This window comes from Corvus kubaryi, unplaced genomic scaffold (genome assembly GCF_017639235.1).
Source record: "Corvus kubaryi isolate FWS band 111438036 unplaced genomic scaffold, C.kubaryi_AGA036_p1.0 76, whole genome shotgun sequence".
In the NCBI taxonomy this organism is placed as follows: Eukaryota; Metazoa; Chordata; class Aves; order Passeriformes; family Corvidae; genus Corvus; species Corvus kubaryi.
The window spans coordinates 6,994,214-7,020,021 of NW_024582063.1; the positions used below are offsets into that span (position 1 = coordinate 6,994,214).

General features: G+C 34.8%; 1 protein-coding gene across 2 annotated transcripts in view; it reads right to left on the minus strand.

Moving 5' to 3' along the window:
- Positions 1-25,808, minus strand: part of SPATA17 (spermatogenesis associated 17) — an 88,389-nt gene that overhangs the window by 56,532 nt on the left and 6,049 nt on the right. For both annotated transcript variants that reach the window (XR_006020245.1, XM_042051626.1), the window contains exons 3-5: positions 25,480-25,561; positions 19,981-20,031; positions 14,412-14,515 (exon numbers count right to left, since the gene is read on the minus strand). Coding sequence is in view for 1 of the 2 variants with exons in the window: in XM_042051626.1 (XP_041907560.1) it covers positions 14,412-14,515; positions 19,981-20,031; positions 25,480-25,561 (237 nt within the window). In the remaining variant the exon portion in view is untranslated. The remainder of the gene's footprint in view (positions 1-14,411; positions 14,516-19,980; positions 20,032-25,479; positions 25,562-25,808) is intronic.

The window sequence follows — 25,808 nt, forward strand, 5'->3', positions numbered from 1 at the left end:
ATCCATGCAAAAGTTTGAGATTTTTTAAGCAGTTACAAATAATTTTCAACATACTTTTGCAGCCTACATATTTTGTCAGTTCTAAAATATCTCTATCGTGCATTATACTGTGTACAGAACATGCAAACAATTCTGTCACAGGGAAAATAGCTCCCAGGATGATTCTCTCCTGAGAGGCAGTACAAAATAAGTTGTATGTAGCAGTCCTAACATTGCTTGACTGGAAACATAGATGTTTTAGCATAAATATAGATTTATTTTAAAGCTATTTGAACCTGAAGCTTTCATCTCCTTTACCATACTTTCAAGCATTTGAGAAGGAGCAACAAAAGCAGAGAATCTAAAGCAGTTAGATATGAATATACCATTTCACACATGAGCAGATTAATATTAACATGTCATGCACTGTGCAGGGGTTTCACTGTTACCATACAGAATAACGTGCAGAAGGATAAGTGATACTAAAGACATAAACTTAGGCTTCCAAATGGAGCTAGGGTTCCACACAGCTTACGTGAAAATGTGTTCACTGAGAAGTTTCATGCTTGGGACCTTGTACATGTATGCCTTCCCAGAGAAAATAAATCCAAATTCTATTGAAGTCAATTGGAAATCAGTTGAAATTAAATGATTTTTGGATTAAATCTTTACACTTCCTGCCAGCCTTCACAATTTGTTCACAAATATGATGGGTTCATTGAGCAATCTTTTCTTGGGATACGTGGGTGATTCTCTGTGACATTATGAATACTAGCTGTGGCTTCTGGACCAACTTTGCTTCAGGATGAACCTTTTCTGGTTCAGTGTGAAGTGGAAGAAGGCAAATTGTTTGGCCCGCTTTTTTAAAGCTTCAATAAATTTTGCAGAAGGAAAAGAGTTCTGTAAATGCAGAACATGTGTTAGGTTATTTCATAATCTTGTTCTGTTTTTGTAAGCAATCTGTCTGTTGCATGGTTCATAGCTGGAATAGTACTGCTTATTAAAATGTTATTACTCAAAAATTGGGTAATTATTTTAGCACATAATCTTTTCTTTATCTTAAAGCTGATCTCAATATATTAATAGCATCTATTGCATCTTCCTAAAAACCTGGCTTCCCATATAAGCTTAGTCCAAATCAGACTTTCTCCCACACAGATTTTTATGGAATAGCTTTGTAGAGGAAATATGTGGATATATTAACATATGTAGTGTTTTATCATGATCTGAAAATTATTAAACAAATCAGAAGAATATCAATGTTTACTACTGCAAGTTTAGGATGCATTTTTTTACTAAAAAGTGGTTTTGGCTAACACAAAGTGTATTGTCCTTGTCACAGAAAATGTTTCAGGTAATTGAAAATAAGCATAGGATAATCAACATATGTGCTCAAACCCCACAATTAAAAATGATTTTGTGTAACAAATCTGTTAAGTAGCTACTGAATTGTTAATGATGAAATTATTTGTCTATATAGTTCAAAATTTAAAAAATTTCATCTGACAAGGTAACTTATTGTTATTCTGATACTTCATTATGCAGTAGGCAATGGTGTTGGTTCCTGCTATGAGATGCAAATTTAGTTGACAGTGCTCCTGCTGTCTGTATAAAGGTTAAAAATACACATATAATATTGTTCCTGGCACTTTTGGGAAGGTCTTCAAGTGATGATTTCAGTAATATACAGATTTTAATAATTCTGCATAGAACTGTATCATTTTACAAATTCACACTGACCTATGTTTCTTAAGTTTATCAAACTATTGCGTTCTGTTCACATTTCCACTGGCATTCTGTGGTCCTTTGGCCAACTAATATTACAAAATTATTATATAAATTAAAGGGCATCCAATAAAAACTAATAATTAGTACAGTTGCCTACAGTATCCAGAAAAAGTATTAAGTTATTGTGATTTTAAACAGTTCAGACACTGAATCATAAAATTCCTGCAACAGAGGCAGTAGGCAACCTTAGCATACAAAGAGATAACCTAAATCTATTTAATCTTTCTGACTATATATCATTCTCCCTGCTCAAATACAGAATACGGAAGTGAAAATAAAATTAGTGAGACAATACTTTTGGTATACCACTGCATGCCGCTTGATTTTACATCACATTGGTGTAGGTGAGAATGGAATATGACCTGCCATGATAATATTGTTTGACTTAATTGATTAAATTTGGAAAACAGTGAAATATATCTATAGACCAGCCTAGGATGTAAAAATAGTTTAGAGAACTCTGTACTTTGAAGGTAAAGTTTTAACAGAATGCACATACTACATACTTAAGTTAGCTATGTACCATCAGACAGCTTGGTCATCCTCAATATTTTTCTGGTTTTTTGAATGAACCTCTTCAGATTTGCTAAGCAAATCAGGGCAGCTCTGTAACTCTCTTCTCCTGTCTACCATGATGTATAGTCCTGTGTGTATCCTGACAGAATTCCTTGACCAAAATATTTGATCTCAAGTTGCAGTTAGATAGATGCTCAAAGCGGCAGTCAGTTATTAGTGGTACAAGGTATCTTACTGCCTATGAGATCTACCACAAACGGATGTCCAAAATTCTCACTAATTTTAAATGTGAATGTTTACATGAATCTGTTCAACAAATTAATCATGACAACTCTCTTCAAGAGCTGGAGGAATGTTATTGCTTTGCAGTGAATGTCATTGCAGTGCAGCAAATAGGAAATATGACTCCTTAAGATGAAAAAAGTTAAAATAAATAAAGCCAACGTGTAGGCATATGAAAACACCCTGTATCTCCTATTATTATTAATTTTACAGAAAGAAATTCAGAACACCTTAAAATCCCATTATAATTTGTGCATAGCAGCACACAGTCTGTCCATCTTCCCTTAATCACATAGCGTACAGTGCCAATGGAATTAAGTGACACACCAGTTCCACTGTCAAGGCCCACAATGTGATCAATACATGACGTAGGAAATTTGATGAACATAGTGGTGAAGGGCACACAGTGAATGAATGCCTTGTGCAGATCAGGAGATCAGGGCACAGCATGTACCAGACGATAGGGAAGAACAGACTGATGCATCCTTCTTATCCTTCCAATTTCCACTGCTGCACAGTTACTCAAGAGAGTGCAACAGCCTTGCAAGCTACTGATTGCAGAGGCAGCTTAGAACTAAAACCAGAGTATTTTCCTAATCCATTATGCAGGTTCTTCTAGTTATGGTTTCAATAACAACTCATACAGAATTTTTCCTCACGTATACTAAAAACCTAATTTTTTGTCATATATAATCCCTTAAGATTATTCTATTTTCTCAAAACATGCAAACTTCTTGGTCCAAATGTTTTTCCCTTGTGTACATATATCCTTAAGGCAAATTTACTTTATCCTCACTGGCAGCAGAAAATGCTGTGAAGTTAAAAAAAAATATGTAAAACGTCCAATCTAAACAATGATTTTTCAGCTTAATTATTTTGATTTAATTAAGCTGTAAACCCCACCCATTATAGATGTGGCATAAGAGTAACTCAGCACCGAAGCTTCTGTTGGCAGAGGAACCAGATCAAGGAAAATAGTTCAGCTTTATTTATCCCCAAGTCTATACTGAAAAACCTAACAGCAGGAAAAATGTTTTCACTCAATGTCTGTTTGGTATTGACCCCTTCATGAAAAATCAGCCTGATTGATTAGCTTAAATAGTGAAATTAGTATTTGGTGATTAGCTTAAACAGTGAAATTAGTATTTGAGGGTAACAAAGCCGATCTGGCCCAGAATGGATAACAAAGCCCCAACACAATTTATTCTGACAGCAGTTTAGCAGCAGTGGTCATTTTTAGCACAGTGTCACTGCTAAGCTGCTAAGAGAGCAGTCATGCTCCTAATTTTTCCAGCAACATATAAAAGAGGATGTCTAACCACAGCCAAATACCACTGGAAGTTTTCTAGTGAATGTCATGTGAAAGTATCTGTTATCTTTTGGCACTGCAATTCCCAGAAGACTACATATGCTACCATCTGCACAGTAATAACTAGAGGAAAGCTCACTGCTATGTTTTGCTACAGTTAAGCTGCTCCCAGTACTAGAATGAACTCATTTAAGCTAACTGTTATCTCTCTGCTGCAGTGCAGTACAATGTAGACATATCTGTACTTCTTTTACTTTAATATATGGTACTTGGCAATATTTACAATATTCAACATTATGTGATTTAGAAAGCAAACATGACGTTAGAGCTTCTAAAGGTCATCAGCTAAGTTGATTTTCCTTCTCAGAGTATTATGAAACAATTTGACTGAGGTCTACTTACTAACTCACATCTTTCACTTACTTTCACATAAAAGTCTGCATACACTTGTAAATAAAATGGTACACTTTGTCCACATTAAACAGGCAGGGAGAGCTTTTATGTAATGATCCATTATGTATAGCAGAGCACCAATGCCAAGTCTCACAACTTCATCGTGATTTTTGTGGTACCTCATGGTTTTCTCAATTTCCTATTCATGGAGCGGTGTTACCATTGAGCATCTATGATGTCATTTTTATTGAAGCATAAAACATTATGAAAGACATAGCAAATGAATATTTTTATTACATAGCAATTGTGATTATTTTGGGAGAGATCTGACACATTCTTTTAATACAGCAGTGCTACTTGTAAGAATGTGATTTCACAGCAGTGGCTCATTGCCAAACTGAAAATATCAACTAGATCCCAATTTTCAGAAGTGTTAGGAAATCTTATCTCTTACTGTCTTGAAAACATTGAAGTAATCAACACCAAAAAAAAAAAAAAAATTCAGGCATTTCCAGTATGCCATGCAAGAAATTATACTAAGAATAAAAGCCTATTCTCTGAAATTTTAGTTCTACCTAATAGATGAGACTACACTTAATTATAGATTTCGACATCCAATTATACATGCCTAAAGAGTACATCCAAAAAAAATTATTCTATCTTCTATACCTAAGCACATAATCTTCTGGTCAGAGTACTGCATCCTTTCCCAAGGGGCCAAGCACAATGCTATAGATGGTTGTGAGGTCTGTCACGACCAAGTACAAGTAGGCAAATGAGTGCTGCATCATTTTGGGTGTCATACAAGATGAAAGACCAAATCAGTTTGTTAGAGGAGGCTGTAAACATTTAACAAACAGTGAGTTAATTGGACAAGAAAAGAATAGCCTTCTTGGAGAAGAGAGGTGGCAAATGTTGCTTCCTTGAAACACTTTGTTGTTTCATTTGGTTTGAAGGTAGCAGGAACTGGGAAGTTCAAGGTAAAACATTGGGATTTAGCTTCACCATCAAGGATAAACCACTTAATGGACTCCTGCCATTATCCCTACAAGGTGAAGACTCTGAGGAATTTGAAGGGGGTATAATAATAAGCAAAAGTTTCTCACAGTTTAAGAAAAGTCATGTTCACAATATGAAGAATTATGTGGCTTTTAAAGGAGGTATTCTGAGCAGGTTTCATAGACATGAAGAAGCTCGTTCATGTGATAAAAAGCATTCATACAAATGAATGCACAAACTAACAATACAACAGAAGGAAAAAAAGATTTTTTAAAAAACTTCCTAGGCATCATAACTGTGCTGAGTTACGATGCTGATAGTATTTTAAAGGACATTTCAAGGTCTGTCCAAAATTGTCACAAAAATTATTTTAAGCAGAGACAACAACTTTCAGTGATCTCCATTGTTTATGTCTAGCACAGTTTTCAGTCTAGTAGAGCTGAATATAACAAGAAGCAATGGTTCAAAGATAGAACGAAACTGCTTCAGTGGGGAAATACAGGACATACTTGGAACACCAAAGGTAATTAACTCCTGGATTAGAATAAAAAGGGTATTTACTATCTTTTGATGTTATTAAATCAAGACTAGATTGTTCAGCCAAAGCTTAATGTGCTTTTTATAGATATTGCTATGAAATTGATATTGATAGACATCATATTGGTGATAGATCTGAAGTCAGACTAGATCGTCCGATTCCAAATAACATTATTTTCATTATTACTAGAACAAAAAACCAACACTTTCTTGTAATTACTCACTACTGTTCTAGACTGTAAAAATAGAAGACAAATAGTTTTTCTGTTTTCTTCTCTGAGTGACCACTTCAGAGACTTGACTCTCCTTAGATAATAGAAAAGTCTATTTATAATGATTTAGAGAATAAAAAAATTATTAATTAAAACAATTTCTTGATCCCTTTTTTTTTCCATTTTGGACATTCTTCCTTGAAAACAAAACAAAAACATGCTCATGAGAGACTGTATACTGCTTTTCATCTCATGCAATTCTATGATATCTCAAGGGACATTACAGGATACACCAATATAAAGCAAAGGACTGTAATTTTCCACTGTAAAAAAATCTGAAATGCCAAAGAAAGATCAATAAGCCTTTACATCCTCAGACAAAAATAAAATCACAAACTTGGAAAAACACAGTGCAAAATCACCACACTTCCAATAACAAAAACGACTGTGAGCGGCTCATTTTAAAGGTCTTCAACGCTGTAGTTTCTATTTCTCTGACATAAATGGGAAATTATAAAAGGAGTCTAATCTCAAAAGCCTTTCACTGGCTAGAGCAGTGCCAAAGAACACTTTATTTTGTTTGGCCTTTACATTCTGCTATCTCTGAGCATTTTGCTGAATTGTGAGGAATGCTACATATTTGATAAAGAGTTATGAAGTATGGGAACAGTAACCAGCAACTTTCTAGCAGCACTCAGACACAGTACCTTACATTACGATTAAAACAAAATAGTGATGCTAGATCAAATAGACTGTTGTGTGCTAACTAAGAAAAATAACATTCATGTCTTTTGATTTGTTTTTTGTTTCTTTGGAGATCCCAAAATTAAGCTATATTATAGCATGTTCTGGAAAATCCATATGTGTAAATTAAGTACTCACTGATGTGAGTACCTGCAGATACACTCACATATGAGCTGGAATACTTGGGTACCACAGAGCAAACTTAGTTACATAATTTTATATAAAGTGCTCCTACAAATAAAAGAAATACCTAATTTTCTTATGTAACACATAAATGAATGCATTTAAATTTTATGCTTCATTATTAAGCCAAAAATAGCACAATAAAAAGAATTATCACCTTATTTTAATAACAACAGAGCTGCTTTAAGTGAGTTGAGTAAATGGCACATAAAATTTGTCATACTTCTAATGACCTAAACAGCTGAAGTGACTATGGCACATGAAAAATATTTATATACTTCTTCAGGAGTCTTCAGTCTTCAAGTGGTAGAGCCCTTGCCTGGTAACCTCGTATAGCCTGTATATAGATGGCCTGTCATATCTCTACAATTAGATAAACCAGAACTGCTATAATGTAATCAGTTACAACCTGAAAATTATATTTTGAAAATCAAGTTTATTAATATGTAATCTTTAGGTAATCATATTTATCCTCCTAATTTACACAATATTTATGATAGTCTACATGTCCTTGAAATAGGGAACAGGGACACTACACTATGAAAAAGTGGTCTAGCTGCTGGAGTTCATAAATTTTGTTCAGCTTTGGATGAGTTCAAAGAATTGCCATGTAAGAAAAGCCTTACAGAGGGAATTTATCTGATTATGGCAGTAATAATTACCCAGCTGTTTATTGCAGATAGAGAAATAATTCATGTAGGCAATAGGCCGTGGTGGCAATGACACTCCGCATTTAGTAAATATGCAAACTGTTCACTTCTAATTAACCAAGCTAGAGGATGCCCTTATTAAATGTATAAACTAAAAGTGCCTTCCTGACAAGTGATGAATTGTTACATTGCACAAACTCTTGCCACAGAGTTACTGGAGTGAACTTGGGGCTTAACTTCATTAAGAGATCTTGTGGGATAGTTAAATGAGGATGGACAGCATAACAAGACCTACCTGACAGCCAATGATATGTAAGAGCTTAGTGAAAATGTACCTCTTCCCCTTTTCTACTTGTTTTACAGTGAAGATCCTACTTCACACAAAATAGAAGACTGTGAAGTCTATCTCTCTGAGACAGTTTAAAAGGCTAAGATTAGTCAATCCTTGTCCACAGAAAATGTTTTATGAGCTGTCAGTAATTCTAACAGACCTATTACAAAATAAAAAAAATCTATCCAGACACTACAGCACCTTCAAAGCTCACAGGTATAGAACTACTGTTATTCTATGATACTGTGTTTTCACACCTGTTTTATTCTACCTTCACCAAAACTAATCATTTATTCTACCTTCATCAAAACTAATCATATACACCACAGACTATTTGGTCCAATGAGTGTACAGAGGGATCTCAGATTTCTTTCTACACATTCAGATACAAAAAATTTTCTTTGGATACAAGTGAAATAAAGCTTAATGTTTAATCTGTTAATCCTAATGGTGTGTTTAGTGCAATATAAAAATACATGAGAAAATACTGCCTTCATGTCGTTGAAGACTTCAGTCTAAGCAGCTGCTTACATTACTTACAGTGTTCATGTTTATTGCAAAACTTAACTATTTAACCAGAACTAGCTAAAAACATGGTAAGACCGCTTCCACCCCTTGCTCAAGAGAGACATGGACAGAATAAGGCTCATGAGACATGTGTAGCTGAATCTGTGTTGGAAATTCAGCCTACTGTGTAAACATAATGGTTCCTACATTAACCTCACTGTATTCAGAAAGTGCTTTCCCAGGGAGTTAAAACAGGCCCGTTGCCTGCTCTATACGTTTAGACACTTCATTTTAATTTCATGATCGACCCCAAAAGCTCATTTTTTATATCTTACCTATCCTAACAGCATCAGATTTGTGGCTACGGAAGTACTCTGGGATCCTCAGTGGATTACAGTTTTAAGATTCCTAGAAATCTAGCATTATGCTTAAAATCCTTTGGAAAAGGCATAGGTATCTTAAATTATGTGACCTACCACTCCAAATTAGTATTTAAATAGAAGAAAGCATACTTGGCACTTGTCTCTATTTTTGTAGCTCAGAGAGAAAGCTGACAGTATAAGTTTACATTCAGAAAATTCAAATTACAGGTAAGTTAAAAAGCATAATGTATTTCCTCTACATATCTTTGAAGACAAGTAAAAAAAGATGGGTTGAAGATAAAGTAGTTAATTAAACATCAAGTGAAAGACAGTATTACAAAAATTAGGGTTTTATTGTTGCAAGAATTCCAAGGAGCTGTATGAAAGGCTTTGGCACTAAATGAAAATAGACCACAGAATCAATTGCTTCTGCAGTTAATGATGAGGAACATTTTAATTGAATTATAAGACAATATATACATTCTTCAAAACACTTTGACACTTGAGAGGATGGCCATCACCTGGACTTACCTTTATCAGAAAGGAACAGAAAGGTGGAGACTGAGTAAGTTCTCCTCATATTACTATGACAAGAGATGATTTATTTCAAGCCCACTCCATGGAAAATAGCTATACCTCAAAAGTTTTAAGAAGCCAAGTACTTTCCATCTTAAAAGGAAATACACTTCAGTAATGGTCTAGTAATCAAGAATAAGATAGATAATGTTTCTTCCATACTGCATTCTCAGGCATATTTACAGAATAACTAAACATTGGATTACATCACCAGCAACATGTAAGTACTATATTTCACTCTTCATTAGGATTATAAAAAATTAAGCTGCACAAATGACTTCTGAATATACATATTGCCAAGGAAGTGATTTTTATCGCTTTGTATTATCTATTTCCTGACATGCATTGAAGACCTAGAAGTTTTAATGATGACTGTGAAACTAAATCTGCTGATAGAAAAGCCAGTCAAACTCGGATCAAAGCCACACTCTCCAGGGCCACTCGCTACTAACGCCAACAATGGAAAGAGGAATTTGGTGTTGATCCTCTAAGTATGTGAAATTCCTAATTTATAAAGTCGACAATGTTTATATAGACTATGATGCTTATTAAAGGTAGACTCAGGCCTTAGTTTGCTACCTTTAAGTCAGTGTTCATTCAGTAGCCAAGAAAGCTGAACCACCTGCCTTGATTACATAAGAACCCCAATGCCAGTACTTTGCCACTGCTTTGTTAGTTTTCTGACACTGCTATCTTTGCCCAGTTCTGCGCCTAGGGAAAAATTTAAATGGTGCCATTCATCAGTAAATGGAACGCTACATCCCAAAATCTTATCTCTACTTGCACACCTGACATATAGCAAAGTTGCTTTACTATAGTTTAAAGGCCAGTGTGTAGATAACCTTAGGCAAAGAGCTGCAAGTTAATCACACAGTTGGGCAACTGACATCATCCATAAATTCTTCGGATATAATGGCACCAGCATGCTAATTTATGTGAACTGATGTCCATTTGCTTATCATGGACTGGAAACTGTTTCACATAAAACAAAATTCTAATGCATCATATGGAGTTACAGCCTATGCTAATTGCTTTTGGCATATTTCCCCTTGTAACCATTTAGCCAGCTCTTAGAGATGGTAAATGCAGCTTTAAGAATGTTTCAAAAGAATGTATTTTCCCTTAAAATTAAATACATTAACTGCACTGAGAAGTAATGAAATTTACTTTAATGCATATATTTATAAATGAAACCATCCAACTAATCCATATTCAGATAGAATACAGGATATATTGGTACTTAAATAAAAATGGATGCTATTGATGAAGATTTATTACTAAAATATAAATAACAAAATATAGTAAAATAAATATTTAAGAACATGTCTCTTACCTGCTTCATTAAGAACTTCCTAAATATTTTAGGAAAAAGAGAACTCAGGACTAATGAAACCATTTCATCCCTACACTGAACCTAAACTGTACAAATGTTAAGAAAAATCTGAGTATGTCCTTATGTAGACAGAGTTTAGGGTTCAAATTTGTTCTTTTGCATCTCTCAAGGGATTCTTTCAAGCACTTCTCTCCCTAACTCGTAGGGACTCTACTGGGGACACCAGCAGCCATCAGACCAAGTAGTTCTGTAGTAGTGGGAAGTAACAGGAATGCTGGAGGAATTTAGCCAGTCTGGGAGCTAAAGCCGGGAGTGATCCTCAGTTGGTACAAAGACAGTGCCTTAAGTCTGTTAAGTCTAACAGTGCCATAACCAGTCTGTTAAGTGAGTGGAAACTCACACATAATATGACTATTATTATTTAATTATATTTTAGGTCAATTTCTGTTAAATCAATTTCTGTTAAACTTAATTACATCCCTCTATGGCTTTAAACTGGGGCAACTTCTATTAAGTTTACTTTCTCCTGGGGTTTTCACAGTAAAGACAAATGATAAAGGTCTGGCTACTAAATGAGGGCAGCTATTAAATAAGGACGGCTTGTATTAAAGCTGAATGGTAAAGATGTGGCTACTGGTTGAGAAAAACACTTAGTACTACATGTGTCCTTTATTAAAAAACTAGGCTAAAGGAGGAATAAGAAGGAAATGAACTTTGGTCAATAACTCCTATGAGATACTTTTATAAGAAACTTACCAGAATGTCCAAAGTTTCATGACAACTTCCCCTGAAACTTCTCTTAGAAATGAGTGAGGGATGGTTTGATATATGCTCCTCCTTAATGAAAGAGGAGAAAATTAAGCACAAACCCTGGCTCTGGTGTCCAAAAGATAGGAAGACTTGCAATGTGATTTTAGATAGGTGTTGACAAATAAAAATTCTGTCAGTGTTAGTCTAGAATAGATAAGACAGGACTGTACAGTGTAGTTCAGTTTAGAATTACATCATAATTCTAGAAAGAATGCAATTTAAACCAATTTTTGAAATTAAAAATATATTTTGCCTTTTTTGGGGGGGGTGAGGGGAAGTTTATATCACTCTGGAGTTCTTAAAATCAGCCTTACTGTTGCTCAATTATTATTTGTGGACAAACTGGTTTCTTTACTAGCACTGACACTGTGCTAATGCACACATTCTGATGAAAATAGCTGTAAGACAAATAAGAAAAGTGCATTATTTCACATCCCATGTTGTGCTGCTGTATGGTGTTCTAGAGATGTGAAACAACACTCAAAGGCAGTCTAACCTGAGTGCACAAGTATATCAGTGTCTCTGTCCATCGACAAGTAAGCTTCCATAATGTTGATGTTTTAATAAAACCCAGCCGCTTCATAAATGCATTCATTCTACTACAGGCAATGCCTTGTGTTTTTTACAGTGCACAGTTGCAACAATTTTTATATGCAAAAATGTTTATGAACAGTGAGGTTATACTTGTCCAGAGCCAATGTGATGGCTGATGAAAATATGAGGAGAATCTTTCTTCCACCTGGCTAAATATTCCACATAAGAAACACAGTGGGCCACCTTGGGGCCAAAGTAGTTGGCAGCAACTTAGCCCAATGACAGGAAAAATCTGTTTGGCTGAGGGCCTACACCTAATCTTCACTAAACATCTGTTAGATTTCATAAGAAGAATGTTGAAGATGATATACATATTAGTTTTCAAATGTACCCCAGTAAAGGGATTACTGCAGTGATCCTTGATTGCACTTGGGAACTGATGCATTTTTAAAACTGAAAGAATAAAATCCATTTGTCCAAACTAAAGCAAAAATTAATTTTTAACTTTTTTTTAACCAAAAAGATGGATTTTTTTCACCTAAAAGACAAGTATTTCATCAACTCTGGAAGACAGAACTCAAATTAGCAAACTATCAATATATCAGTTGCCAGTTAAGAGCTCACACAGCCACAGCTTTGACACATTGTGATGTACCTGGAGTCCTACTACTCACCTGTTGAAGAACACAGAAGCATTTCTTGGTTAAAACACCTATGCAGCCCATAGGCTTTACGGTTTTTAATAACCTAAACTAAGTACTAGGGACTTTGATCAACATATAAAAGCACTGACAACCAAATATTTTTTTAGTCCTGCAAAGTTAGGCATACCCAGCAGAGATGTATTGTGGGTGTGGGGAAATAAAATACAAAGCTCCAACCAGTCCATGTTCATAGTGCAGCAGGAACCCCACTTGCTACCTTGTTCTGTTGGCACACAGCAAAAGTCAATCTAACAACTTATGAGCCATGGTCCAGGTTTAGGCAGGGAATGGAGAAGAGTGATAAAATTATTATGAACAGAGAAGCAGGTTATGTTTTTGCAGTTCATTCAGTTATATGGATTTTAAACCAGGAAGTTATGGCTTCTCTTATTTTCCAAGATTTAGTCTAGTCTTCCTAGGATTCTACCTTTTCAAGAAGAGAGCATATTTCAAGGATTTCCGATCAAGAAGATACCATTGAAGATATAACAGAATTTTTAAGCCTGTTTTTGCTGAGTTGTGACCTAACTTTCTGCATAGAATATACTTAAATGAATAATAATGAGGGATCAGAGGAAGATGACTATCAATATGATTCATTATGGGTAACAACAAGTGCACAAGAAATAATGTTATGATGAAGAGGACGTAGCATCAGCTGTACTACAGAAGAATAATATCATTAATAACCAGCATACAAAGAAGTTAGATAATCCTATGTTTTTTCATATATAACTTGCATGCACTGCTGTATGTAACAGTCTTTGCCATGTGATTTAGACAAGATTTCCAGAAATATTGGTTTACTAGACTCCCTTATATTTCTCTGCTTGAGAAAGCAAAGATTTGTCCCAGATGTTCTGAACTGCAAACACTGCATGGATTTTGTCCAACAGCTTTCATTTACAATGAGAGAGTAATGAGCATCATCACCCAGCATTTTGGCTGTTCGTTTCCACTGTTATCTGAGTAACGGTCATGGATCAGGATATCGAATCCACCAGAGGAAAATAATTACCTCTATTTTAGAGAGGTTTCAGCTTAAGTACAGGGAAAGACAATGGATGGATAGGAGAAATAGAGTAAGAACATACAGCAACAACCGTTCTAGACAGAAATCTGACAGGCTATTGGTTCTCTTCTGTAACTATGAAAAGAATCTGCTTCACTGTATCCACCCATGCCAGTATCTTTCCTAATTAATATTCATAGTATGGCTCATGCATGAAACTTAAATCCAAATCTGCCCTTGCATTCATTGTCAATAATCCATATTCGAAATAAATTACGAAAAGAAATTTTTTGTTAGCTTGTGTATACTGGGGAAAAAAAATCTAGCTCAACAAACGCTATTTAGGGCATATAACCCATGAGTTCTCAGCATAGGTGAAGAGCCAAATTCATTTTTATTAAACTAGTACAAACCCAGAGCACACCTAATTAATTCAAAGAAATTATTCTGAATTCATAACAGTGTAAATGAGAATAGAATGGGATGCAACATGAATAGGCATAGAATAAAGACAATGATGACTGATATATATATATTTGATAATGGAGGGGAACCTACACTCAAAGAAATAGTTTAATTAGTGCCACAAACTTTTTAGAAATAAAAGAAGAGGAAATTAATGCTTTACCACATAGAGCTTTTATCTTTACCTGACAAGCTCGTTATTCACAGAAACAGCCTTCAGGTATTTCTTCAGTGCATAAAAATTATGGTTATACTTCCGAACATAATAGCCTCGCCACATTTTCTGGATCTGGAGGAAATAAATAGTTGCTTAGTATATTTCAAATCAGAAGTTTGCATGCATATCAAATACATGTAGTATACCCCAAGTACCTCTTTCCTTAGAAGTGATACCTGGTGGAAGCACCAATAAGTTTCAATGAAGAAAATTAGGGCAGAATGTAACACATTGTAGCACTGAGTCACCACCTCACCAACATCTCCTGCTACACTTTCACCTTTGTGCTCTGCAAAGGTGTAAACTGAATAAAAGCCTTCCCAGTCAACGAACCACAGTTTCTGGAAACTTCATTTACAAATTGCAGTTCTTCCATCTCCAATGCAAAATTATTCATGTCTACTTGTCCCACATTAGTTCAATCTTATCACAAAATACTATTCTCTTGCATAAAAGGGAAAGCCTAACCTGGAGAAGAAAAGCTCTTTATCTGTAGCTAGTTATAAAGTTGTATTACAAATAGAAATTAGGTAGCATCCTTCACCAAAAAGGATTAATATTTTGGTGCATTTTGAAAAGCATCAGTTGAAAAAAAAAAAAAAAGATAGAAAGAAAAAAGTAAAAGAGGAGGAAAAAAAATACTTAATCTTCCCAACTTTTCCCAAGAACTGATTTCAACAAATGTGTTTAAAACTTCCCTGATACTTGAAAATTCTAATCATGATGTTTCTGAAATCATTACCTGTTTACCAGCTATCTGCTTTGTGGCATGGGAAAGTAAGCATTAAGAATGGACAATTAAGCATCGGAATGGGCTGCCAGGGAGGTGGTGGAGTCACATCCCCGAAAGTATTCAAGAAACAAATGAACATGGCACTTAGTGCCATGGTCTAGCTGACAAGGTGTTGATCAGTCAAAGGTTGGACTCAATGACTTTAGAGGCCTTTCACAACCTAAATGGCTCTGTAATTCTGTGATTCTGTAATTAGGTAAAAAGCTATCAGGACTGCCATTTGATGAGTTATGTTTATCCCTATGCCAGGACATGTACAGGTGGAAGATGTAACTTGCTCTATTCAGTCATGCTGAGGGCTGCTCTTGCTCCCGATTTTCTTTGCCATAAGAGGTCAGTGTACTCAAGATCTCTGCATCTGAAAAACAGCGTAACCATCTTTTCCTCTCTTCCCAGTGTCTAGTTCCTCCATCTTTGAATTCTTCCATCCTTGAACTTATTCATTTTCTTGCAAAATATTCTTTACTTCCTTTATTGCATTTTGTCTCCTTCTTTCCTCAGTATTTTTCTAAGTTAAACTCCCAATTTCTATCTTCCAGTCTGCAGTAGCTTCATTTGCTCCAACATCCATCTCTTTGACCTTTATAGCTTTGAAATCTTAAAAGATAACTTCTAGAAGGCAGAATCTACATTTAAAAAGCAAGAAGTTGGAGGTTTTGCTATCCAGGAGCAACTCCAAATGAGAAGCTACTCCCCTTCACTAAATGCATAGAAGAGAAAAGTGTTGCAAGGTACTAAGAGCTCTCCTTTGCCTATGGGCCCCTAGCTACCAGACTTTTCAAGAACTTAAACACTTCAGTGTATCTATAAGGAACATTATTCTTTTTTTTCCTTTACATCAACCTTTCTCTATCCAGAACCAAGGGATGACTTTTTAAGTGGAATGAAATCCATGTGTTTGTGCTATTGTTTTTTTTTTCTTAGCCTACCTCTTTTTAAATAAGCACTTTTTTTTAAAAAAGGGGGCAGGGGGGGAAAGAATGTCATGGGTTTTGTGCTTGATTCGGGAAGAAGGCAAAGAAAAAAAAGCTGTCCATTGCCCATATTATCAGCAACCTTTCCACTCAGTAACTTCAGAATCTTTATCATCAAGTCTTGGGAGTGCTCTTCAGTAACAGGGAAAATTCTCTCTACTCCTACCAGTTCCAGTGCAGCCCAATTCTGTAGCACTGTGACAACTGACAAAAGTTATTGCAATTTTTCCACCTCCAGACTTTTACTAGAGCCATCTAAAAGGAGACCAACTAAAGCAGGGCTGAATATTTCATACTTTGGTGCCATTTTGCATTCACAAACCCCCAAACACTACTCTTCAAAGTAAGAATCAACATTTGGCTTCAATTGATGGCACCTTGGGGTACAGGTTATGATTGTCTTTTTATGTAAGATTTAACAAGAATCACAGAAAAGCTTCCAGTAATTCTTTGAGATATGTGTTAGTCATTAGGAATAAGAGGACATAATCTTCCATTGTTAATATATTCTTCTATATCCCCTTTGTGCATCAGCATGTATTTTCCTCCCTTCCCAAATAAGACTCAAACCTAATTTCAAAAATTGGTATTTTCTTTTTTCTTTTTTTTTTGAATGAGTGAAAGGGGTTTGGACCTCTAGATGTTGTTATAATATGAACAAATAATAGTTCTGAGAACAACAAAGGTTCTAGACATGCTGCTTTGCACTAGGTGATAGTAAATTTCATATTCTTTGCAACACTACTTTCTCATACACAAGCTTATTGGGTTAAAAAGGAAGAGAGAAAGAGCAAAGAATGAGTATGCCTTCAGAGATCTGGGATTAAGCAAAATCCTTTGCATGTGAATAAGGATCTTAGCTTTGTTTTTCTGTTTGGCTTCAAAATTTCTCAACAAGAGCAAGTTGGCTCCCATATAGCCATCTGCTCATTAATGCAGGATTATGGTCCCTTTGAAACTCTTTCTGACAGTCTTCACCTCACAGTTATAAATGCAGAACAGGATATTTCTGGGTTAAAGGATCAAAACTCAAACTGAAAGACAAAAGGCTCAAATTGTATCAAGCTATAATTACCTCCAATGGGCTCAGTGTACCAATTAAATGCTGCACTCTACCTTTATTTACACCACTTTCTGTTCAGAATGAACTCACTGATTTCAACTGAATGAAACATAAGTAAGAAAAACTGCATTGTCTCTCAAATTATTTTATGCCTGATTTCTATTTCCCTAATACTGTATGTCAGAGACCCCAAAACTGAAGATTAATTTTTTTAGGAAAGACCATTTTACACAAAGCTTCTGATGATGCTCATATTTTCGATGTGAAAGTTCTAAATGTTTGCTTTTATAAAGAAGTATAATGTTACAATTGCATTCCTATTTAATTCCAAGGTGAATGTTTAAAAAATTCTTGAAAAAAAAGAGACAAGTGTGTGTATGCCCTTCAAAGTAATTAGCAAGTTTCAACAGTGATTGGTACAAAACAATTATTGTCATTGATCAGCACTGAACAGATAATTTTAAACAAAGTCATTGTGTGCTCAGCAGATTACAGCTTGTTAACGGGCAAGTTCTAAATGACCTCTTAAGCTAGTCAAATCAATGATGCATATTCCTCATTAAGTAACATCAAAATGTAAGTGGTCTTATAAATAATGTTTATTTTAAGCACTAAAACAAATGGCAAAACCTTGATATATCAAAAGCCATCTGCTCGTGGAATTTTTTTTTTTGCCATAGGATTACTTTTGTTGCTGAAAATTTGCAGCAACTTTAAATCTTTTAAGAGAGAGAATCATTTTTTGCCTTGAAACTGAAACTGATTAAAACAAGATCTCTGATTTCATTTTATAAGGTAAAACTGATATCTCTTATTACAACCAAGTGCAATCCAGAAAGACAAGATACGTAGACTGGCTTCAAAACTGAGCATGTGTATGCCCTCAATGATACTTCAAATGCCAAAATTGAAACTGCCTTTCTAAGGAGTGACTAGAAACTGAAATAAATATTTAATAATACTATGAGACAAAACTAAGTGGTTAAATAGAGAAACATACACAGTTATTGTTATATTTTTAGAACACTGAGCTATATTAATCATGAATCAAACTCACGATGTGTAAATAAAAGGCACTGTTGGCTTAGGAAGCCTAAAGTCTGAGCACACATCATCTATGCAGAAACTCAACAGGCCTGATTCACTATTGTCCTGGACCTTGGTTAGTTCTTCAAGAAACACATGACAGAAAAAAACCCCAAACCAGTCAGTGTTTCATATTGGTAGCATTTTAAGTCTGCTCTGCAGATATGGCTGCACAAGATTTAGATAGAGGAGAACCAGATTCTGACATTTGCAACTAAATAAAGGTCTGTTCTATTGTTTTCTACTGATTTAAATTTCCATTAAAGAAAAGGACATGACTGAAAAAATGGTACTTTGAAGATTTATATCACCTAATGATTCAACATTATATTTCCATTACAAATGAATGGGAACACATTCAATTTCTCTTAAAAATGAAAGACCAAATGCAAAACTCCATTTGACTAGAATACATAATTACCTCTGAAATTTGGTCTTCAAATGTCTTCTGAAAGTACAGAGGCAACTTTTAAGAGCTGGCTTACATCTTATGTTTTCTCACTGATCTCAGCTGCATGAGTAAACAGCACTTATCCACTGTGGAATACTTTCAAACTAGCTAAGTAAGAAATGAACTATAACAACAACAAAAAGGTACATTTGTGAGGTATTAAACTGCTGTTATACACCTTCAATTCTCTAGCATGCACCAAACGTAAGATCCTACTTTGCGCCTTGAGAGAACCAGAACTCAGCAAAACACTTGATGAGTACAGATCTCTTGACTGACTTATTCTGGACCCAGAGAGGCCACAAAATTAAAATCCATTCTGAGAATCTTCTTACCCTACAGGAGTTTCCCTGGGTTAATCTCCATTGTCATCATATTCCGACATTTGGTAGAATTCAAAAGGTAAGGTGCCTGGCCTAAAAAGATATAGGCCTCTAAAGTAAAGCAGTTTAATATCACAAAATGAAAGAAACAAGTAACATAAAAAGACTTAATCCCAAAAATTATTTTATGTTCTTCCCATATTTGTTTTACATATTTATTCAAGTGCAGTTTCAAAGTTCAGGAAAAAGAAAAGCTAGTTTCTAGTTAAATATGTTTTGCAGTTTCACCCACAACAAACTTCCTTTGTAGATTCATTTAAGTTCAAGGTCTGTTTATATTCTTCTTCATCTAGCAAAATTCACTCATAATATCATCATCAATGAGATCAGTTCACTTCCACCTGTATGTTTAAGCAATGAAATTGTTCTGTGCTATCTAACTCCTGAGATCCAATACATCAACTGTCATGTACCAGCAAGAGAAAAAGCACAGCCACATAAACAAGCTTAAAAGCCCTGTAGTTTGTCAGAACTGTAAATATATGTCTATACTTGTAAGAACACTGGCACATAGAATGTTTGGGGGTTTTATGAGTATCATATATGATCAGGTCCAATGAACATTTAAACGGTGTAAGACACATTCAGGTACCTTAAATTCAGCTACAGTTTTCAAATACCACCCTGACTACTCAGTGTAACTTTAATTTTTAACTATGTACTATTTCCTGCTGTTGCCATCAGCATATCAATCAAGTGTATATTATTCTGCTTTGCTCATTTTATTAAAAGCAAATTCGGAGCACAATTGACTTTTCATTTGTTTAACAAGTGAAGAAATATTTACCCTGACAGCCATTTGATTGTAGAAATTCAGCTTCTTAATAAAATATGCTCTCTGTGAATCAAGAAAAAAAATGATGGCATATATTTCAGTTACACAAAGACAGTGCTGCTATTTTTACATATAAAAGATAAGAATCTTTATACATAATACATAATAAGAGTTCTAGGCTTAGAGAGAATAAAATCAAACTTTGTATTGAAGAGATAGGCTTCCTAATACATAATGCAGCCTTAACCAGAAAAATCTATGGTAGTCAAACTAGGAGCTAATGGAGATATATGATCATAAAATGCTCTCCGCTGAGTTTGATAATCAATGGTGCTCTACTGAGAGTAGAATAACAAAGCAGAAATATTCACAAGTGCTGGTGACATGTAGTATTGTATGATTTATTCACTGGGGTTCTTTTAGCCAAAACTCACAGAAACATAAAAGGAATTCATATTTCAAGACGTCTGGTTTAATGAAAAATTCAGAGAAATGCTGTCTTCAGTCGAAATCGTTCAAGGATATGGATGCAGTGATGGAGCAAAACTGTGCCTTCCAACCATCTGTACTAAATGTTATGTACTTAGCTGCCTCCCGAGTAATCGTTGGGAATTTTGTTTCATTTAATATTCATTTTAACATCATAAAATCATAAATACAATGATACCATGTTACAGTGAATCCCCTGATATCGAAAACATTTCCTGAAGTCCTGGTTTCCTTCCAATAAAGTAGAATTCCTCTCATAGTGAACGAATCCCCTATTATACTAAGCAATCACTTGGCAGCATAGGTTATTTTAATGGATACATCACTTTAAACTAAGCTTTCACATCTGTTCCGCCCTCTAATTACAAATGCAAAATGAACATAATTCACAATTGTATCATAAAAAGTAAAATATAAGTACTTTGAATGCAAGAGTATGTCCTTTATTTAGCACAACATGCAGCTTTTATGTGTTTCTCATGTTTTAGACACAAATCAAAGGCAAAAGTGCTTTCCCCTGATATAGTGATTTTCTCCCCCATGGCAAACAGGAATTCACTATAAAAGGGTTTCACTGTAATTAGTGTTATTTGAATTGCCTAGTCTGATCCAAAGCAAATTGTCTGTGGAGAGCAGCAGGACTGGATTATTTATCAACAGTCTGGGCAATTAAGAAACAGTTGGCTGCAATATGTTATTTACAAATGAACACAATGATGCTACTTCATTTTAAATTCTCTTTCTTCATTACATTAAGCAAGGCATAATTCCTGCAGTTTAATTAAGGTGCATTTGAAATGCTCACTTTAATATCATACCAATCTACTAATAATGGAAACAGTACAAAAGATATTTCTTATGTGAAAGAAAATTGCAGAGTTTTTAAAGTTCAAAGAAGTTCCACGTGTATGTGTGGATGTGTATACATCTATATACATATATACATGTATGTGTATATATATATGTATATATGATTCTCTCCCCTTTAGTCTCCATAAATATTTACTGAGTTATACTAATTGTAGATGGCTAATAATGGATTGACATAATGGTTGCCTGACTCAAGCATATTCCTAAACTGTTTGATTTAATTGATAAAATTTTGTTCTGCAACTCATCTTTTCTTTCTTTGGAAGGGAACATAAGAGTTACCACACCACCAAATAGATAAAATACATTTTAATGGAAGTTCCTAAGTTTAAAAATGTTCATCAGATTTCTGCCCACCAATGATTAAATTAAACAATCTTACACCTTTCCGTTTATTCTTCTCATATTTGAAGGCTGTGAGCACTTAGGCCTCAATACATCCCATTTCACTGAAGAACCTAAATTGGAGACCTAACATCATTAATGCTCTTTGTATCATCAATACTGAAAGACAATGTGGGACCACGTTCCCTCTGAGCTTGGCCAAGTATTGAAGAACTTTGTCTGCTATTTACAGAAATAGTCAATGGCAACTAATGTCTGATCTTGCACACCCCAACAAGGTGTGAGGAATCCAGGCCTTACCCTACCACCACTTAAGAGTCACCCACAGTAAGAAGGAAGTTACACATTCCTGCTTTTACACAACCCTTGCTCTAAATCACAAGTCTCCCAAATGCAGAATTGCTCATGCAACTGTCTTACAACTTTATTCTTGCACCAAAAGCCAAAGGCTGTGTCACCATCTAGGTTCTTTAGCAAATGGATTTGGCCTCTGTTTTCTAATCCTGATTAGAAAGTTCTGCTATTACAAATGATGGAGAATGTGTTCATCCCTATTCACAAAAGCAGAGTCATAATTTAGTGCTTCAACCCAAGTCTATGTTTATGTGCTCTTCTAATAAACAAAAAATTCTTTCCTGAACTGCGGCCTGCTTGTCCAGAAGACTCTTTTCTTATGCTTAAGTGGAATTTCCTGCAATTCAGTCTGTGCCCATTGGATTGCCTCTCATTTTTTCACTGAGTTCCAATTCAAAGGTGATACTGCCAGGTTGACTCTCTGGAAAGAATTACTTTTCCATCTCAACCAGGTGCCACCTCTACTTCTGAGACAGGATGTCTTTGTCTTTGTCATAAAGTCGGATGTTTATATATAGTCCTTCTTACCAGCTTACCTTAAGTGTAGGTTTTCCAAACATATTTGAAGCCTTTTATATTTAAGCTGCTGTATTACTTTCTCCTTTTGTACTTAAAAACATGCTTGGGGATCATCTACAAATGTGCTCTGATTGGTGTCTTCTTTTGCTTTGAAGAGTTAATACAAAATGACAAATTCAAAGAGAACCAGAAATCTGAATGAGTTTGAGACTGGGATCAAGGTTGAGAGAAGGAAGCAACACATGGTCTAAACTGGGAATGGGGTGGTGGTGTATTTTGGGGTTTTTTGTAGAGCAAATAGGCATTTGCCTAATTCCTATCGGACTGAAACTATTTAAAACTCGTTGTTGAGTTGAAGCTAAATCATTTAGGGTGGTGTCAAACTATATAACATAAAATACTTTTCTCAACTGCATCTCATTCCAAAGTAAACTGAAAATATGGCTATCATGCATGCCAACTTCACATAGCAATGAAATGTTACAATTCCCCTTGCTTTAACAAGTGATTCCTTGGCTTTGAGAAAACAGTAACAAAGAAACAATGATGTACAGTTTGTTTCATGTTCTGGTGTTTGCCCGGTTCTAAAATTCACATTTTCCTGCAGGTCATGCAGACTTTCAGAATCCAACACAACCAATGCAACCAAGTTATTAAGAAAACTGTAGGAGAGCAGTTCTTAATTTTAGTTTGAGATTAATTAGGAAACAAAGCCTTATATCAAACCACCTGTATTTAGAATAGAAAGGCACATAACTTTAATCATATAAATGCCATCAATAGGTGTTGGGGTTTTTTACCTAATGTATCTTAGCAATCCAAGGAAGAGGCACTAGAGGAGAAGCAAATGAAATACTAGTGGTGATGCACATATGGACAGCCAATCTGATGAGCCTCAGCCTTTGTTATTTTCCGCATCAGTACCATTCACATTTCACAATTTTGAATATAATCATTAAAATGATTTATAATCAAGCAGTCATGGGTATTTTGTGCATATGCTTTGCCTTGTTTGCTGGCAGCAGATACCAATCTAATCATTATCAGCAGACAAATTTTAAAGTGACCAGTGTATTTAAGGAACTATCATGGTAAATGTATCATTGTATTTCATTGTCAGGAGTCATTACAACACTTATTAGCAAGAGTTCATTGCAAACATTATCTGATCCTTTAACTTGAAAGTTATGTTACGCTGCTGAGATTTTGCTTTTTATATATTCCAAATTCAGCCATTAATTTAGTAAAGATAGTAAAACAAAAAATATAAGGTATTAACTCAAACTTTATATTTAAGTCCACCCCAAAATACACAGCAGTCCAAAGGGAGTAGAATATGCCTTTTTATCTGATACTTGTGTAGTTTTCAGGTTTTAGTCTTCTCCAATCAAAGAGATAGCAAGAACAAAATGAGGTGCTTGAGGGAAAAAGATAATTTCCTGTGCTGATTGCTGTAAAATTTGTAAGCTTTCTGATGAGATTCTCTTCCTCTAGAACCCTGGCTAGCACTGGATAAGTACTGGAATCCAGAACCTGGATGAATTCATGACCTGATTTAGAATGCGTGTATTAAGTTGCAGAATTTTTTGTCCTACATTGTTCCACAGACTTCAGATTTGGCAAGAGTTTTTCAGTTATGTCTATTTGAAGAACTAAATATGCACAAGGCTTTATTGATTAAAGACTTTTTTATCTTACTTTTCAGAAATATATCCGAGCAGGGAAACCTGAGGGGAGTTTATGATGTTAGCTCTCTCAGCTTTGTGATCACAGGAAATCTGCTTGATCATATTGATTTCCTCCTTCCCTTGTCCCAGTGACTGCACAGATCCTTTCTTTTCATTAACAAATTTTAAGATACATTATCATGTCTCTCTTCTACAGAAGCTTTCCTAGATTCAATAAACCTTCCTTAAACTCAGGAACAATATTCAGCTCCTACTTTTTCAAAATAGAACCAAATGCAACCATGCAGCTATCTGTTTTACATTCAAGAATTACTTTTAGAAGATGATTAAAAACCAGAGACGGAAAGGATGGCTCATAATTTAGCGCTTAAGTAAGTTCAAAGAGAGGAAATCTTTACATAGATTACTGACAGACCTGGGGAACAAATAAATTACCTTTCAGGTACATGAGTCCTGCTACTTGAAAACATAGTTTAGTAGGGAGTATGAACTTTGGTCTGGAATATATGGTTTATTATAGTTTTTTTTTTTTTAACTTCTTGAATTGTCCGGTTTGACTTAACCACAGCAATTTAACAAAATTAATCAAGAATAAATAACTAACAAGTTTAACAGTATTGTAAAACATTAACATAAATTGATAAATTAGTGACGTAAACCACATATTAAAAATCTGATTTTTTTATGTTAAATTATTTTCTTCTTAGTCCCCTAAATGTGTTAACAGAGGTTTTAGCTTGTGTGCTATCATACACTTTTGCTCTCTTCAGGTCCATCACGGGAATTAGATTGACTGTGATCTGTTTTGTGCCTTAAGGCAAAACCTCAAATACTTCAAGGTTCATTAAGTAAGAAATTTAAACCACTAAAACATAAAACAGCAATGTGTAGACACATTGGCTTATTTTATTTTCAAAATTAAAAGTTCTGCCAGAAAAAAAAAAAAAGCATCTTGTAAAGCTTCAATTCTGCAATTAGCATCATGTGGGCAGACTTCTGCATGAGCAGATCTCATTGCTGGTTTGGGAACCAATACTCCAGAGCTGCAAACACTTAAACACTGACTTAACTTGACTGTTATGAGTTGGCTTACTGAAATTAATGGTGCTTTTCACTACAGTGAAGTGAAGTGTGTGACTGTGTGTATAAAGGATCAAGTTTCGGCTTTTTAATTTCATGATGAGTGAATGAATTTTTCATACATATTCTACAAATAACAAACAAAATTTAAATAGTATTTTTCTACCTCCACTATTTCTCTGAAGTGTTTTCTTCTTAGATAACCTCTCCACCACTTCTGTATCACAGTCGCCATTTTGCTCAGACGTCTAAAATGAAATATATTAACAAAATAATGATTTTTTCAGACTTCAGACAAATTAACTTTTCATAATAATAAAAATAACATTCAGTGTATTATCCATCATACAGATGACCACTACAAATATACTGCATATATAGATATATATACACATGTACACATATACATATGCACGCTAATAGACCATTATATACCTATATTTATTCATACACACATACTTTATTTTTTGGAAAACATGGGTTACTGCAAACTTA